The following is a 17,723-nucleotide window of genomic DNA, read 5'->3' as shown; positions in this document are numbered from 1 at the left end:
TCCCGTTTGGTGTCAATGCAGCCTCAGTCAGATGGATCCGGGGTTTGACCTGTATGAGTGGTGAAGGTTTTTTGGGTTGTCTGGACCCGTGGAGGGTCACAGAGAGGAGCGGCTGCGGCCTGCAGTTCCCTTGAGGCTCACAGGGACACCTCAAGGGACGTCATGAAGATAGATCGTACCATCGTCATGCGTGTGGGAAGTGTATTGTGAAGTATTCGTGCGGCTAATGGAAGTTTCACGCACTTCTGACGTACGGTGATGCTGTCGCAGTCCCTTACTGACCATGCCCGAATGCCACACACACGGGGTGTCCATGTGACCCGTAAGGAGCCCACACTTATCACGTGAACAGCCCTGACGGGGCCTGAGTGAACAGGGTTTGGGGGGGTATTAAACGAAGACAAATCCAGGCAACACGCCTGCATCTCACCTGCTTCCCCTGAAGTGTCGTGTCCGTGTTCACTCTGAGCTGTCGGCCGCAGCACAATGGGTCAGTGAGCGGTCTACGACCTTGGCATTTCCTGCAGGCCGCCTTCAGGCCGCCCTACAGGTCTTCGCCCGTATCCACCTGTAAGAGCAGTTGTCACTTTTTTAGGCTTATACCTAAAAAAAAAGGACTGATTCCTCACCTGAGCGGACGCACCATTTCTGTCGCCGAATCCCTTTGCTCTGCCGCCGAGCGCGAATCCCGCCTCCAACTAAATGTTTCAATCAAACGTTTTTTTTCTCCTCCTGTGGCACGTTGCCTTTGCTTTCCAGCGGATTTGCCCCGAGTTAAGCTTTGATTGCTCTGTTTGAGGAAGAGGATGGATGATCACTTTCAGCTCGGCTCCAACTTTCATGCGGAACGCCTTTGTCTCCGTCCCCAGAGCAGAAGTTCGGCCCGTCGGGACGCTCTTCCCCGTCTTCTTGCGATTGTCCGCTGATTCTGTTTGCCCTCATCGCCCTCGTCTCCTGCTCATCCAGGCCTTCTCTCCAGACTTCGACACACAGATGGAGTCTCTTTTTGCTGATGAAATAGTTGGAGAAGTCAGGAAATCTGTGTCTGCTGGAAGTGTTTGGGGCTGTGAGATAACAGAGTCCTCGTGGGGAAGAGAAGAAAGCCTGCTGGCTTTACGCTGGAGGTTCCTGTGTGTGCGTGTCCTGTGTCGCAGAGACGGCCTCTTCATTCACGTCACGCCTTTTCCTCCTTTTTTGACGTTAAGAGTGTTTCTGCAGAGGCAGACATGTTTAACAGTAGTTGGTTTTTTTTTTAAATCAGTGATTTAGAGTTTATTTCCAGCCACTCTCCTTCTTTTCTCTCATTTATTTTCCTTTCCTCCACTTGATTATTTTTCTGTTTGATTATATTTCTAAATTCCCTCCCCCCTTGTTTTTTCCCTTTCCCGTCTTCCTCCTGTCCACCCCCCCCAGGGATGCTCGTCTCCCATCGTGGTGAAGTTCGCAGACACGCAGAAGGACAAGGAGCAGCGGCGTCTGCAGCAGCAGCTGGCGCAGCAGATGCAGCAGCTCAACAGCGCCACCACCTGGGGGAGCCTGACGGGCCTGGGGGGCCTCACCCCGCAGTATCTGGCTGTAAGACCCCCCCCCCAACCCAAACCTCACCCCTGCCCCCTGCAGCCCTAAAATAAAACTCCTGAATTCAATAAATCATCACTTAGAAAAGCGATATTATACAAAAATGCAGCCTGGAATTAGACAAATCCAGACTTTAGTCGGTGCAGATGATGGTGTCATCAGCGTAAAAGATTACTTTGACATTCAAGCCTCCTCTGCTTCACTTTTGTTACAAAAAAACAATAGGAAATGACTAAATTTAGCTGTCGTGGCTTTGACCTTTTCAAAATAAAACCTATTTTACACAAATATGTTAACCCTTTAACACCATAGATGTCGCTGGTGAAACCTAAATAACACCTTCTTTGACTTGGCTCTTTGGCCGTTTACACAATCGACGTGAATCAGCTGATTCTGACGTGATAAAAATGATAAATGGGTGAACAGTGGAGCTGAAGGGTTGAATTTTGTTAAAAATACACGAAAAAGTAAAGACACATTGTCAAACTACGTTATTTTTTTCAAAAAGATTTAAACTAAGTTTTCCAAATAACACATTTCACTTTTATTTGTGTGACAAAAATTGTTGGTTGACTTATTTTTTGCAATAATTATACATAATTACGTTTCTTGTTAGCACGTGTTAGAAGTTCATTAAAATAAAAAGTTTGAAAGATTTTTCGATTTATACGTTTCTGACATAGAGATTGAAAATGAAAACTTATCCCAAACTTTTTTGAAACTTTTTTTTTTGAAGATTTGTTTGAAAGAGACACAATCGTCACATTATTGCACCAATGCATTCATTTCATCTGAACCCTTGAACTGTTTAAGCTCCTCCAGTTCCATATTTTTCTCCGTTTTCTGAAAAGGTGGAAAAGAAAAAACATCGGAAGTTTTCCGCTTCTGTTCTGGAATCTTAATTTTTCTGCAGAAATGAGGGTAAAAAACTTTATTAGCTTGATTAAGAAAACAAAGTAAAAAGAATTCAAACTTTGAAAGGTTGTTTTTTTCAAGTGACCACGATTTTGTCATAATCTTTGTCATAATTCTAACCCAATTTTTATTTATTTTTCATGAAACAAAATTGTGAAACAAAAGATTCAAGTTATTATTATGCTGCTAAATATTTTTTAATATGTTGGTTTCAAATGTTAAAAATAATAATAAATATAAAATACATTAAAATTAAAATAAATACAAAATAAAAGCACAAAATACTGACAGAATTTCAAACAAGAAAAAAATTTATAATCATGTTTAAAAATATTTGTAAGTTTAATATTCTCAGAAAATGTTCTTTTGCTTGTCTTACTGAAGCAGGAATGAGGTTTCAAATTCAAAGCGTAAATGTCTGCTTTGGTTTAGTTTCCTCTTGAAAACGCTTCTTTGATCTGCTAAAAAAGGACTCTGTCATCTGCAAACCTACTGTCTGATCACCTGCAGGTTTCCTCTGTCAGTCAGGTGAAGCGGCTCGTTACCTGCAGGCTCAAAGAAATGTCGCGTTCTGATCCCGCCGGTTCTGTTTGATCCAAAAAAAGTCAAAACAGCTGGGCGAGAGACGCGCTTTTCCTCACCCTCTCCTGTCTTTCTGTCCTGCAGTTGCTCCAGCAGGCGACCTCCTCCGGGAACCTGGGCGCCTTCAGCGGGATCCAGCAGATGGCCGGTGAGTGAAAAAGAAACCGCAGTCCGCCGCTGCAGCGGGCTCGCTGCCGCCGCCGCGCCTCTGTACATTTTATTTTCCTGCAAAAGGGGAGCAAAGAGCATAACAAATGAAGTCGCGTGGCGCAGTGAAAGAGACCGTTGCCCTGAAGATTTATTAACTGTTGCTCAGATTCGTCTAGATCTTTTAATGAGGCCAGACAAGAGCTGTGCCCAGGGCGTGGAGCGGCAGCACGGAGGCTTTGTCAGGGATGGATGAAGCGCAAGAAAAAAGAAAAGAAAAGGGAAAATGGAGCGCAGAAAAAGGGCTCAAAGTCGTGCAGCGCTGCAGGCTGGCGCCATCTACTGCTTTGTTCCTGAATTGTCTTTGATTTGGAGTTTTTTTTTGTTTTTTCGTCATTTGGACTTCTTGACTTTTTCCTCCTCCTCCGCGTCCCACTCCGATCATCTTTTGATCCATTTTCAAAGCGTTCTAAGTGCTCTTTTGGTCAAGATTGTGCTGAATTTAGCCAACTTAGCAAACTCGCGTCGCTTTATCGGAGCAATATCGGAGCTGTCCATCCGTCCAGTTCTGATCCAGATTCCAGCCCAGACCGGGAAAGCAAAGACGTTCATGGATCTGTTTGTCTGCAGGTGGATGATCAGAATTGAGCAGGGACCTTGTGGCCCCGCCCACTGTATTTTCTACAGAAATACGATCTTTTTCAAAGGGCATTTACCACAATTCAAAAACTTGGATAGGCAGTTAATAGTAATTATCTTTATATATGTTCTCCACCATCAGAAAAATACTATTTGAAGGAGTTAAAAACACCAAAAATACAATTTTTCCTGTGAGTTTAATTGAAGACCTTCCTAAAGACGGGACAAGGAGGCTCCTCCTTTCTGCACATTCGGTACTCGTTTTTTTTTTGGCGCCACTGTGCTCTTGAGCTCCGTCCCACATTTTCCTGGAGGAGCTCTGACAAACAGGCTCTGGGATTTGGAGGCGAGGGAGAGAGGAACTGAACGTGGAGGTCCTCCATCTGTGCTGGAGAGCGCGAGTGAGCATTAGTGATTGGCAGGAGATGTGAGACAGCTGAATGACATCTGGTCCCCGTCTTTAACATGAGGAGCTGCAGAGCTGAGAGGCTTCAATTACACCAATGAGCATTCAATTAGATGCAGCCAAGGCCGGTCTGCAGCACAGCTCGTGGTGGTATGGAGCGCACACACACACGCGTTCACACACTTTCTGCACTCTGGTGTGGAAAATAGGACGCGTTTGTCTCAGCATCTCCATCTTCTTTCTCTCCAACACTTTTTTTTTTCCTCTCCTTTTTTTTATTTTCTCTAAAACTGATTCAGAAAATGTTCTCTCTGACAAACGCAAGTAAGAGCTGGTGCTCCGAGAAAAGGTGAGAAAGATGGAATCAGAGAGGCGGCAGTCGTCCCAGAGATGGGGAAAGATGAGAAAATGATGCGTCTGAGAGGCAAGAGGAGGCCAGGAGGAGAAAGAGATAAAAAACATCAAATCTAAGAGAAGAAAAGCATGAAGCGACGAACAAAAAGCAGCCAAATCCTCACTGACAAACAGAAATATCCCTGTACGTCTCAAATGAGTCTGCTCTAAAACTCCCGGTTCTGTTTGTCATTTCCTGTCTGCCCTACATATGTATCTGAGTTAGTGCACATGCTCGCCACCGAGCCGTGGCTGTTTTTATTCCCGCTCGCCGCACAAATAGAAATCCATTTTAGCTTCTGATGACTGACGGAAAATTGGAGAAAATCGCTCTGAAAACAAGATTGGTTTTGGCGGCGGCGCTCCGACGTGCTGCTGACGTGCGTGCGGACGGACGTGCACGCTCGTCGCGGGGAACCGTGCGCACTCCTACAAGCTCCAGAGCGACTTTTTTATTTTTTTCCCTTCTAGATAAATGAAATTTACCAATCAGAGCTGTGAATGTCAGCGATGAAGCGGCCATCTGCTGCGGGCCGCGCTCGGCTCGGTTGTCTTGGTGATTTTGGTGTGAAACCTCAGACTCTCTTCACCGCGGTGTCAAACAAGATGGATCTTCTCCACGGTGTCTTGTTAGTGTGTGTGTGTCTTTTTGTATCCTTGTGTGTGTGTGTGTGTTCTCATGGTACTGTATATACACCCCAGCTGTATATACGACACATACACCTCACATCGACCACCCTCTTAACAACCTCACGGCGGTAAGACCTGCGGCCGCCACGGCTTGTGTCCGGTTACTTCCTGGGTTTTTGCACCGACACACACATTCATGCAGAGAGGTGAAAGGTTAATTCGTGCTCTGACTGCATGTAATGGCCGCTGCGCCAGCATCACTCAGGTGTTGGCGTGTACTCATTAATTACACTTGAATGGGGGCCCAAACGCCGCCGTCAGAGAGAAGAAGAACGGCGAGGAGGCGGCGGCTGCAGCCTTCTGTTGCTTCTGGAGAGGTTTTCACACCATCGGTCGGGCCATAGATTGCACACGTATGACCCTTAAGTTTGCAGTAGACAATGGGTGGGCAATTATTTTGAATGGCAGGCCACATACGGTTCTAAAATGGGATAGAAGGGCCGGACCAGGAGCAGATGTGTGGAGTGAGAAAGAAATAACATGGAATGGAGATGAAAACATTTGGAATGAAAATCATATTTTAAAACAGAGCATTTTAGAGTTTTTAGGTTAAAACCTTTGTTCTCATTTTAGAGCCAATTGCACCAACGGCTTGTTGTACCTCATGTAAAACGTAGAGAAATGCTGCGTTTGAATGATGGAAGAATGAAAAACAACAAATCTTCAAAAACCTTTTCCTGTGAGGCCACAATAACTCTTTTTCTTTAAACTTCTTTGATCTTTCTTTTATTGTAAAGACCAATAATAAATTTTTATGAATTCATAATCCTTTTAATAAAATAAATAGCATTATTTATTAAATAAAAAATGACCAAATAACTGGGATTTTTAAAGACAAAAATTCAGGAAAAAATATACGGATACATTAAAGACTTACAGGCCACTGAGACTTTGAGGCTGCAGCTCCTCACGTCTCACAGTTTGCACTAAAACTGAGCAGCTGTGTCCTGCATGTCTGTTTCTCATCCAGTAAAAAGCAAACTTCTCTGTCTTCTGCTGCAGCTACACATAAATCTGCATTACCTTTTCACCAGAACAGAGTTCCCTCGTTTATTGCAGGAGTTACATTCTAAAAAAAAACGTGATCGGTGAAATTCACAGAGTCTGATTACAGACCTTTATGGCAGTAAAACTCCTCACTGCCTTAATACACTTTTCTCAGACAGACATGAATATTTTCACATTTTTCTCTTGTTTAAATTCTCAAAGAAAGATGATGAAAAAAAAGGTCTGATCGATCACAGATTTCTGATCTGAAGAGCTCCATGTTTCTGTACAGGAGGCACGGCCCTGAGGAGATTGATTGACAGTGTCTCCAGCCAATCAGGACACAGAAAAGGGTGCGCTGTTTAAAAAAAGCAGCATAATTGCTCTAAAAGAATGAGCTAAACCGGGAAAGATGAACTGCGTCGTAGAAAAGGAAGACTGTCTTCTTTTCTGTTTGACAGAGATTTTAGAGGCTTTCAGGTTGGAGCTCAGACTGCAGAAGGATGGAATAAAATGTCACGTCTTGATCGTGTGGCCAGATAAAAAAACTAAACAAAAAACGGCTCTCTGACATTGTTCAGTGGGCTGGACCAATCATGGGGGCAGGCCGGATCCAGCCCGCGGGCTGTAGTTTGCCCACCCCTGCAGTAAACAATAGGATTCCCTAGTGTTCAACGGGAGGAACTGCATCACTTCTCTGAGTGTTGGACAAATGACAGAAGCTCAAAGTGGGTAGTGGTCCGTCCAAATTTCCAGGATGCAGACAAACACTATAAAACTCACTTTTCTTTATGCTAAACGCATACATTTAGACCTCATTAAAGGGAAAAACCACATAGCAACCAAAACGTTTTTTAGATATCGGTAGAGGATAAGTGTGTTTTGAGGATTTTTTTGGCTTTACCTTAACACACATTTTCCAATTTTCCTTAGCAACCAGCATTTGTTCTTACTAATGTGAAATATGACAAATTAATTCATTTGTATTGGGATAAGCTTTGATTAGGCCATTATTTGGGAACTTGATTAACCCTTTAACACGGCGTTGATGTGCCATGAATCACCGTGACTCTTCTAGCGTAAACTAGCGGATTCTAATGCGGAGAAAAGTGGCTTGTCAACCTTTATTAAAGTAAAGTATTGCATATCGGTGCTAAAAAGGTTGAATTTACGTTAAAGTGATGCATATCAGCCCAAAGCTGCTTTTCTGTGCGTCAGAATCAATTGGGATTACTAACTAACATCCACCCACCCCGTGTTTATGTCCAGTTGGACGTAGTTCTCAGCTTTGCAGCTACATGGCATCACATCCTATTTTAAACTTTACCTTTGAAGTTCAGTTTCCAAAAATTGTCAGAAAAGCTTCCGACTGTGGATTTTTCTCCCAACATTTATATTTGTAATACTTTTGTGTGGCTAATTGTTTCAGCGTAGTAATTCACAGCAGAGGATGATAATTTGGTAAAGTGTTCATTGCTTGAAGGAAAATGTGGTTTTCCGTCTCTCAAATGAAGGTTTGGTTGGTGCAGAGCTGCAGACGTGACACAGTATTGCAGAAATGAAGGTATTTGTTCAGCTGTTGGACTTTTATGTGTGGAAACAGAAGGCAGCCGAGCACGTAATGAGCTTGATTTGAATTTGAAAGGGCTGTAAAGACGAATCTAGAGCTGTTGGAGGAGGTTAGTTTGCTCCTGCCGTTAAAGCAGAGGAACGTCGGTTCACATCATCTGCAATATTCCTGCTTCCAGAGCCGCCGAGCGCAGCAGCTGCATTTTCCCGCCGCTCACACGTTTGGGACTTATTAGGGAAATCAGCCGCTGTGGTGTTTACCTTCACACTCTACAGACTCCTGTGCAAATATTTGCTAAGCGTAGAACCAAAAGAGGAGGACCGAGCAGGGGGATTATTTCCAGATGTGCGCCGGTTCTCCTCTCCGCCTCGGGACCCCCCAAAGTTTCAGCTCTGTCCTGGTCCTACCAGGCAACCCAGCCGCTCCCCAGGTTTGACCCCACCCTCTCTGGCTCCTCTCTCCAGGTATGAGTGCTCTGCAGTTGCAGAACCTGGCAACTTTAGCGGCGGCGGCGGCAGCGGCCCAAAACTCAGCCAGCCCCTCCACCGCAAACCCCTTGTCCTCCAACGCCGCCTCCCTGGGAGCGTTGGCCAGCCCAGGTAACGCCGCAGCCACTCACGTTGGGGGGGGCCGACGTTGTGTGCTGGGGGGTGCCAACGCCTTCTTCCGCTCATTGCCAGTGTTGTCGCCCCCATGACCCCGGCACCGAAACCATCCACCGATCACCGTCGCCGACACACCGTCATTGTCCCGACCCTCCATGGCATTTCTCTGGTGTGTGCACCCGCCATCTTTTCACACCTCCATGTCAGACCGACGCCATTTTGCTGTGTCTGCGCCGCCTCCCTGTCCTTGAACGCCTCATCGTGTGCCATCCCGCAACACGCACTTCGTTTGTGTGTGCATGTGTGTGCGGTGTGTGCTTCAGTGTTTCTTGGGTTCCGTTTTGTGTTGCTTTCATTTTTCGGGGGGCGAATCTCTTCCGTCGCCTCCAGAGAACCACGGAGATCAGCGTTCCTCGCCTCCTGCTGGGGGGGGGGGCAGAAAAGCGTCTGGCTAAAAATCTCCACCTCTGAGTTCACCCCCCCCCCCCCTCGTGGCTCCATCCTGTCCGCCTTCTCCTCCTGCTCCCTCTCGTTGCCCTCATCTCCTGCTCCTGCCCTCCTTTTTGACAAGCTCCCTGTTTCTGCTCCATCATCCCCCTCTTTCTTGTCAGCTCGGCCTCGCTCCAGCAGCGCGCTCCCAGCAGAGCATGAATATGAAAAACGCCTCCCCGTCAGCGCCACCGCCGCCCTCCTTCCACTCGGAAACGCTGGTTCTCGTCTCGTCCTCTCTCATCCCTCCTTCTTCTCGACCGTACGTGTCAGTCCAACCTCTCAGGTGTAGCTCCTCCACCAGCAGCTCCGCACTGCATGTGTCAGTGAAGCCCAAACGTCTCCACTTTTTGACCAGAAAAAAGCGGCGGTTGTGCATGGAGACGGGCCAGCGTCTTTGCTTTGCACCGTGTGCTGACATAACGCTCCTCTGCCAAACCATCTCTGAATACATTCGGCGGCCGTCCTGCTTCGTTGGCCGCGCTTTGATGAGGTGGAGTTTAAGTGACCGGATTAAATCTGTGTTTTGTGAGACTGAAAGCTTTGTGCACCGTCCCACCCATCACCTGTGGCATCGTGGGTCACCCGCTTCACACGAGCGTGCGTTCAGGTGTGTGCGTGCTGTCATCCGCTGGGTGTTTTGAGTCGACAAATCTGCGTAGATATGAATGTTGTTCTGATTTTGTCCATTTGTTTGTTGCTCCATTTGTCTGCTTGTGTTTCTCCGATGCGGTCCTGCATCACCCGGAATCAAACCGTTTTTTTCTGATGCATAATTCTGCTTTCATCTCCACATGACTCTGCACAAAAGGGCTGCAAGATCGAGGCTTCACAGCTTGTTGATTAAAAGTTCATTAAAGGTGCTGCTTGTAACATTTCAGGCCTCAGTATCATAAAATCATTACTGCAGATGGATCGTTGCTGTCATTAATTCCTTCAAGAACCGGTTTTCCTTGAACCCGGAGGTTATTTCCGTTCAGCTTTCTTCATTCAAGGACCGTCTACTGTTTTCTGTAAAAAGAACGGTTTATTTGAAGGAAAAACATTCTTGAGTCTAAAAAATACATTTTGATTCCTTAACATTTGTTAACAAATAAAGCTTTTGACCATTTATCTGAGCTAAAGGCCAGTAATCTGTGGATAAACGTATTTCTGACATAAATAGAACCTAAATGCATCATTTGTTTTCTAATTGGACAGAAAAAGCAAAACTGGATTTTACTGGTCAGGTTTGTTTAAATGAAGACAACAAAATAAACGTACAAAACTCACATTTTTCTAAATTTGACCTCTCTGCCCTTCTGCACCTCAGGATTGTAAAAAGAGAAGGATGTTAGGTTTAAAAAAATGACAGTAATATTAATAAAAAGTGTATTTTTTAACATATAAATATAAAACAAAATGTTGAACTATTTGGAAATCTGATGGCGTTACTGGCAAAGACAATACACAGGATTTTTCATTCTGTACTGCACCAAATAATAAACTTTTTATAGAAATTAATTTTATAAAACTTTTTATTAGCAATTACAAAAAATGTTTTGACATTTGTCCTATTTGGCCTTCCGTACATGTCAGCGTGGAAATAGAGTAGGATTTCAGATCTTAGAACAAAGAATAAATGAAAAAAGTCAGTTATCTAAGAAAAACTGTGTATTTTTATATATAATTATAAATAAAAGTTAAAAATAGTACTTTGGGAAAATCTGATGTTGTTATTGGTGATTTTATTGGTGCATTTAAGTGTCTAATAAAGGTCTTAATAATGAATAATTTTATATAATATCATAACTATTCCAAGCAAATAATAATGCGTATGATTAATAAACATGAATTGGGTTTCTGACTTTTATAGGAACAAATTGTTTAACATTTGGCCTCTCTGGCTCTCCGTACATGTCTGAGACACAAAAGACGACTTACTGTTTTCAGAATTGGCACACAAAAAAAATAGCCAGTAATCTTAGAAGAAATGTATATTTTCATATACAATTTTGAATAAATGTTGAATATAATACTTTTGGAAAAGGTGGTGGTGTTATAGTTGATTTAAACACTTTTAAATGTCGTAATAATAATGAATTCTATAAATCTTTTTGTTGGCTTAAAAAATTAAACATTCATTACAATCAATAAACATTAAGTTCCTGACTTTTATGATGAGAACAAACTGTTTTGTACATGCAGCATACAAAACAGAAGGATTTTCCATTTAGAGAATAGGCAACAAAAATGTGTTTACGTATATGAATAATTATTTTAAAAAAAGTTAAACATAGTGTTTTGTTTTGAATCTAATTGTGTAATTGGTGATTTACAAAAAAAGTGATAAGTATTTTTGCATTTAAATGACAATTAAATGTCCTAATAGTAATACATTTTATAAAACTTATTACTAACTACTCCTAACATATTAATTATGATTACTAAACATCAAGAGAGTTCCTAACTTTTGGGATAAGAACAAATTGTTTTAAGATTTGGCCTCTTTGGCCTTCCGTACATGCCTGATAGAAAAAAGAAAAGGATGTTCCGTTTTCTGAAAGGCAACAAAAGCTAAAAATAAAAGCATTTAGTTAAAAATATATTCATATATAAATATTAATTAAAAAATGCATATCTGATGGTGTAATTGCCCAGTAAAAAAAAGGAATCACTCTTTTATCCTACATTTAAGAGATTAATAAATGTCCTAATTAAAATGAAGACTATAAAACTTTTGTATTAGATATTTCAAACAAATCATTAATATTCACCATGATCAACAAACATCAAGAGAGTTTCAGTTTTTTAAGATGAAAGCAAATTGTAATTTTTGGCCTCTTTGGCCTTCCGTACATGTTGAAAGAGTTAAGTTGGAAAAGAAGTTTCTAGGATTTTTCCTGTGGACAGTAAAACTCATCTTCTTCTGGGCCTGATGTACCTGTGTCAGGAAAAGCTCAGGTCCAGTTTGGTCAAACAAACAGGATTAAAGTAGTTTGCTGGAAAAGCCTCCGACCGTACGCAGCGTTGATGCACCAAGCTGCTCAGAATCCTCCACCTCTGCTGCAGCTGTGCTTGACATCCGTGTAACACATCAATTTCTTTGTCTCCTGCTCTCCTTCCTTGCCTCCATCCTCACCCCTCTCCCTGTCCCTCCCCTGCTCTCTTTTTTCCCTCCCAGCAGCAGGTACAACAGCCAGCTCCAACGCCGGAGCCATGAACTCCCTGACCTCTCTGGGCACCCTGCAGGGCCTGGCAGGCGCCACCGTGGGCCTGAACAACATTAATGCACTAGCAGGTAGCCTCAACAGTGAGTATTCATCCTGCCATCCACCCATCCATCCATCCACCCATCCATCCATCCATTCCAGCAGGAGTCAGAGCAGAGAGAAGCTTCAGCAGCTACCTGCTTGTTTGGTAGCTCCTGATCTCTCCGTTTGACTCAAAACACTGCGATCAGGCATCCAACCACCCGACCTTCATCCACCTCCTCATCTGCTTCCTGGTTCCCTCCTGGCTCCTGCTTGCATGCCGGTTTGGCGTGCGGCTACTGTGACGACAGTTGTTAGTTTCCTGATTCTGTTCGACACTGTCATGTTTTTCTTTGAACAGAATGGGAATAGCTTAAAATTTTTAAAGCATATTTTAAGTTTTATTTTCTAAGAATGCTACGATTTAAACGTTCAGAACAAAAGCTTTTCAATAATATAATTGGTAAAACGTTAACTTGTGTTTTGTCTTTTTTTGTTTAAAGTTAGCTGTTTGCAAATATAAATAAAAAACATAAATACCTTCTTAAATAGTTCTGACTAAAAGATCATCTGATATTTTATTTGTTAGAAAATGTTTTATTTTGAAAGTTTAGGCAGCTTTTAAACTTTAAACTTGGCTTTTTTTCTGCCAACCTTCTTCTGTGGACGTCTGCAGGAATCCTCATGGCGTTTTGTCTAGACAGGTCCAGAAAACCCAAAGTTCATGAAAGTGAGGCTGTCGCTGGGTTTTAAGGTCTTCACGACTTGTGATCGGTTAAAGACTTGGACGTGCGTGAAGCCGCAGACCGAGGGCTCGCCGGCTGCACGCCGTGACCTGCCTCTGACCTGTTGGGACAGCGGGGACGGCGTTCTTAATCAGAGCTGTTATGACAGCAGAGATCCTGTCCTCTCAGCCTCTTCCACCACATTATTCTGCTCTGACCTTTACCGCTCCGGGCCGGAGCCGCTGTAGCTGGCGTGTAAATCATGCGAGCGGTTCCCCGTGCGCACGCAGGTACACGCCACGCGTTCGTCATTTCAGGCCAAAGCAGTCGCTTTCGTTTGGCGTCCTATTTCCTCCCCGCTAACCCCTCTGAACACTCCTCCTTCATCCCCCGACCAACAACCGCCCTCATTTAAACACAGCCAGGCCCTAATTGAATTGCAAAGGTCACCGGTGCAATTATTTCGGAATAAATGAGTGACCTATAATCCGGAGCGCCGCAGTGATCATTTATTTCACTGTGTGTGGCGGTGAGGGGACGCCATGGCGCTGTCTGCCCCCCCTCAGACAAGTCGCCCTCAGCCGTGATATTAAGCCGTTACGAGCTGCTAATGAGCGGCGGCGCGGCGGTGGCTGCCGGTTTTAAACATCCCCGTTTGCCTCCAGCCTTAAAGAGAGACATCAGCCGCTGGAAAAGCACCGAGACAAGAAAACAGATGAAAAGTCACTCAGCGCTTCGGCCAGAAACACTAAAAGGGGGGCAGTGAGGGTGAAGCGAAGCTGCAAAGCCCAGTTTATTTCTAAACTATTGTTTGGAATGTTCAAAAGTCATCAAAATATATTTATTTTTCTAAATAAAAGTAAATTTTTCTTTTACTTTTCTTGCCAGTGTGAAAAAGTAGAGATATACAAAGTCAAAACTCAAGTCTATTTTGATAAGCCGTCATCCTTTTTCTCTTCTCGAGTGAATTTGAGCCATTGACTGTAAATGAGAACTGGACTGAGTGACCCCGCCCCCCCTGGTGTTTCAAATAGGAAGTGGCTCCAAGAAGCAAAATCCCATAGACTTCTATAGAGAAATAAACAGCTGTTCCTGTCATTCTTTGGTCAGAAGAAACATTCCTGATCTGATACTTTTTTACCATGTTTTTTATAATCCTTATGTTTTCATTATATTTTTTTCAGAAGTTCAAGTTATTCAATTTATAAACTGACCAATCAGATGCCTCAATAAAAGTAGGCGGAGCCTGTTGGCCCCCTACGTACCAAACATTTGATTGACAGATTCTTCAGAGCCTGCTTTCAGGTGGTAGGGGTTTGGACTTCAAACACGCTCGCTACGGATTGGAGAGAGTGGTTGCCATAGAAACGTTGACTCAGTTGGACCAGTCATTGCTTAGTGACAACATCTGGCTCCAACATGGCGGCGTCCAGATCGCGAATTGACTTTCTATCGTTGTTTGGGTGATGTCCCACACAGTCAATGCTTTAAACAGTAGAACATTGGATTAGGATCCAAAACAAACCTATAAAATAGACTTTTAGATGTTTTAAATGTGTTTGTGCAATTATTTACTTAAGGACTCAACAGAGTTTTGCAGCAGAAGAGAAGAAAACGCGTTTCTTATTTACCATGAAAAGTTCTGACATTCAGCCGTTTACTTAGATTTATTGGAAATATGTACTTTTTAAATGACATTGAAAAATTCAGCTACAATAACGTAGACAACCTACCGTTTATTTAATCAAATTATTTGAGATTTTTCACTACGATAAAAGAGCCATCAAACTTTACACAAATGTAGCACAAAGTGCTTCACATAATAAAAACATTTTTTAAGTTAAAAAACAAAACCTTTCCACACACAGCACATGTATAGAAACCTCCAAAGATTTGGGGAACAGTAGTTAAAACTAAAATACTTTTATGTTTGCACATTTACACCAGTCAGTTGGATTTAACGCCCTGTTACCTTCGTGTATTTGAAAAAAAGTTTCCATTTTTATTAATATTTTTATTTAAATATTTTGAATTAATAAAGAAACTAGGATTCCTCAATCAAAAACGAAATTCACTGAAAATTTTGTCGTCCTTTGAGTTGTCAGAGTCGGGACAATGTGTGTCAAAACATGCTGTTGTGTCTCGGTAGGAAGAGTTGCATGCGTCGCTGCGTTCTGTTACTCCACCTGCGCAGCTCTGGCTGTTACCTGCTGCTCTCATATCACTGCTGTGTGTAAACTTGTGTGTGTGTGTGTGAAATGCGTCACTTTTATTGTGTGGTTGTGCGTCCTTGTCTCTGTATGTGTGATTGAAACACAACCTTCAATGGGGGCGCTAATGAGTAAGTGCATTTTTCTTTTTTTTATTGTTGGGTTTTATGTAAAGTTGCTCAAATGCTCTCAGGTATGGCGGCTCTAAACGGAGGCCTGGGCGGCGCAGGGCTCACCAACGGGACCGCGGGCACCATGGACGCGCTGACGCAGGCTTACTCAGGGATCCAGCAGTACGCCGCTGCAGCGCTGCCTACGCTCTACAGCCAGTCCCTGCTGCAGCAGCAAGGCGCTGCCGGCAGCCAGAAAGAGGGTCAGTAGCCCGGCGGCCTGGGGCGGCGCGTCACTCAGCGGGAACTGCAGCTCCATTACAACAGTTACTTTTCCAATGAAAGAAGTCTGTCAGTGTCTTCTGCACGATTGGTTGATTTGATTTGATTTAAGTTGGTTGGTTGGTTGGTTTAACTTGTCCTGTTCAGCATTTTAAGGAAATATATATGAGAGCTAAAGGTGTTACTGTTATAATAAGAGTTTATGAAGCTTCTGACACACAAGGTTTATATTTGTAGAAACTCCTTTTGTACTTGAGGCTAAACCGGAATTATATCATTATTATATTATTATATTTGCAGACAATTCTCTCTCTTTCCCTCTTTCTCAACCAGAGAGAGAGGGAAATTCGAAATGGGGGATATATAAAAATCAAAATAAAAAACGCCCCTCTCACCCTCCGCGGGTGGTTTCTCCTCCAAGCTGGGGTCCTCCACCAGAGGCCTGGGAGCTTGAGGGTCCTGCAGTATCTTAGCTGTTCCTGCGCTTTTCTGGACTGAGAGGTCTGAGGTCTTTCCAGTTATCTGTTGTAGCCACTCCTCCAGTTTGGGGGTTACTGCCCCGAGTGCTCCAATTACCACAGGCACCACTGTCACCTTTACTCTCCAGGCTTTCTCCAGTTCTTCTCTGAGTCCCTGGTATTTCTCCAGTTTCTCATGTTCCTTCTTCCTGATGTTCCCATCGCTTTCCTCACAACGGCTTTCCTCTGTTCCTTATCCACCACTACAATGTCTGGTTGGTTCGCCAATACCATCCTATCAGTCTGGATCTGGAAGTCCCACAGGATCTTTGCCCTCTCATTCTCTACCACCTTTGGAGGTGTTTCCCATTTTGACCTTGAGGTTTCCAGTTCATATTCTGTACACATGTTCCTGTATATTATTCCAGACACTTGATTGTGGCGCTCCATGTATGCGTATGCTTTACCTGCCAGCATCTTACACCCTGCAGTGCTGTCCTGTAGGCCAGCCCTTTCTAGCCATTGGTAGGACTTCTTGATATCAGCCACTTCAGTTATGGTTTGGTGGTACATCCCATGCAGGGGTTTGTCCTCCCATGAGGATCTGTCCTCCAGCACTGTATCCTCTGCTCTCCATTGCCTGAGACATTCACTGAGCACACTGTCAGTTGGGGCCTTGAGCTTGATGTACTCATGGATCTTGGATGTTTCATCCTGGATAGTGGCTTCTACGCTCACTAGTCCTCGGCCTCCTTCCTTGCCCCTTCAGGGTGCTGGATTTGGGGTGGAACCCTCCATGCATGGTGAGGAACTTTCGTGTCTTAACATCCGTGGTCTGTATCTCTTCCTTTGGCCATCCTATTATTCCTGCAGGGTATCTGATAACTGGCAGTGCGTAGCTGTTTATTGCCCGGGTCTTGTTCTTGCCATTGAGCTGGCTTCTCAGGTCTTGCTTTACTCGTTGGAGGTATTTAGCTGTTGCAGCTTTCCTTGTTGCCTGCTCCAGGTTGCCATTTGCCTGCGGAATTCCAAGGTACTTGTAACTGTCCTCGATGTCTGCTATTGTTCCTTCTGGGAGTGAGACCCCTCCTGTGTGGACTACCTTGCCTCTCTTTGTCACCATCCGGCTGCATTTCTCGAGCCCGAATGACATCCCAATGTCAGTACTGTAGATCCTGGTGGTGTGGATCAGGGAGTCAATGTCACGCTCGCTCTTAGCATATAGCTTGATGTGATCCATGTATAGGAGGTGACTGATGTTGGCCCCATTTCTGAGTCGGTATCCATAGCCAGTCTTTGTGATTATTTGGCTGAGGGGGTTCAGACCTATGCAGAACAGCAGTGGGGACAGAGCATCACCTTGGTATATCCCACATTTGATGGACACTTGTGCAAGTGGCTTCCCATTGGCTTCAAGGGAGGTTTTCGACAGCTTCATTGAGTTTCCTATGAAGGCTGGTTTGGACTAGATGTATATATGTTTATATATATATATATATATATATATATATATATATATATATATAAACTTTCAACTCTGAAGTCTTTAAACAAATTATTTTCTAGTATATTATTCTTACTCAATATCTATTTTCATTGTCTAAATAAAATCATTAGATTTTATTTTTATAAAACTTGTTTAAGGATTTTTTTTTTGATAATTTACATGCTTTAGCAGAAAAAAAATAATATCCTAGATATGAA

General features: G+C 43.5%; 1 protein-coding gene across 42 annotated transcripts in view; it reads left to right on the top strand.

Moving 5' to 3' along the window:
• celf2 (cugbp, Elav-like family member 2) overlaps positions 1 to 17,723 on the top strand; it is a 274,640-nt gene that overhangs the window by 246,226 nt on the left and 10,691 nt on the right. For 6 of the 42 annotated variants that reach the window (XM_078942000.1, XM_078941996.1, XM_023952423.2 and 3 more), the window contains 5 exons: positions 1,414 to 1,575; positions 3,160 to 3,223; positions 8,372 to 8,506; positions 12,165 to 12,293; positions 15,345 to 15,542. In XM_078942000.1, coding sequence (XP_078798126.1) covers positions 1,414 to 1,575; positions 3,160 to 3,223; positions 8,372 to 8,506; positions 12,165 to 12,293; positions 15,345 to 15,542 — 688 coding nt within the window. The remainder of the gene's footprint in view (positions 1 to 1,413; positions 1,576 to 3,159; positions 3,224 to 8,371; positions 8,507 to 12,164; positions 12,294 to 15,344; positions 15,543 to 17,723) is intronic. The other 36 variants (XM_078941994.1, XM_023952431.2, XM_078941999.1 and 33 more) reach the window with 14 other exon arrangements.

Source organism: Oryzias latipes, chromosome 23 (assembly GCF_053564925.1).
Source record: "Oryzias latipes strain Hd-rR chromosome 23, Olatipes_Hd-rR_3.1".
Lineage (NCBI taxonomy): Eukaryota > Metazoa > Chordata > Actinopteri > Beloniformes > Adrianichthyidae > Oryzias > Oryzias latipes.
This window is presented reverse-complemented; position numbering and strand designations above follow the sequence as displayed.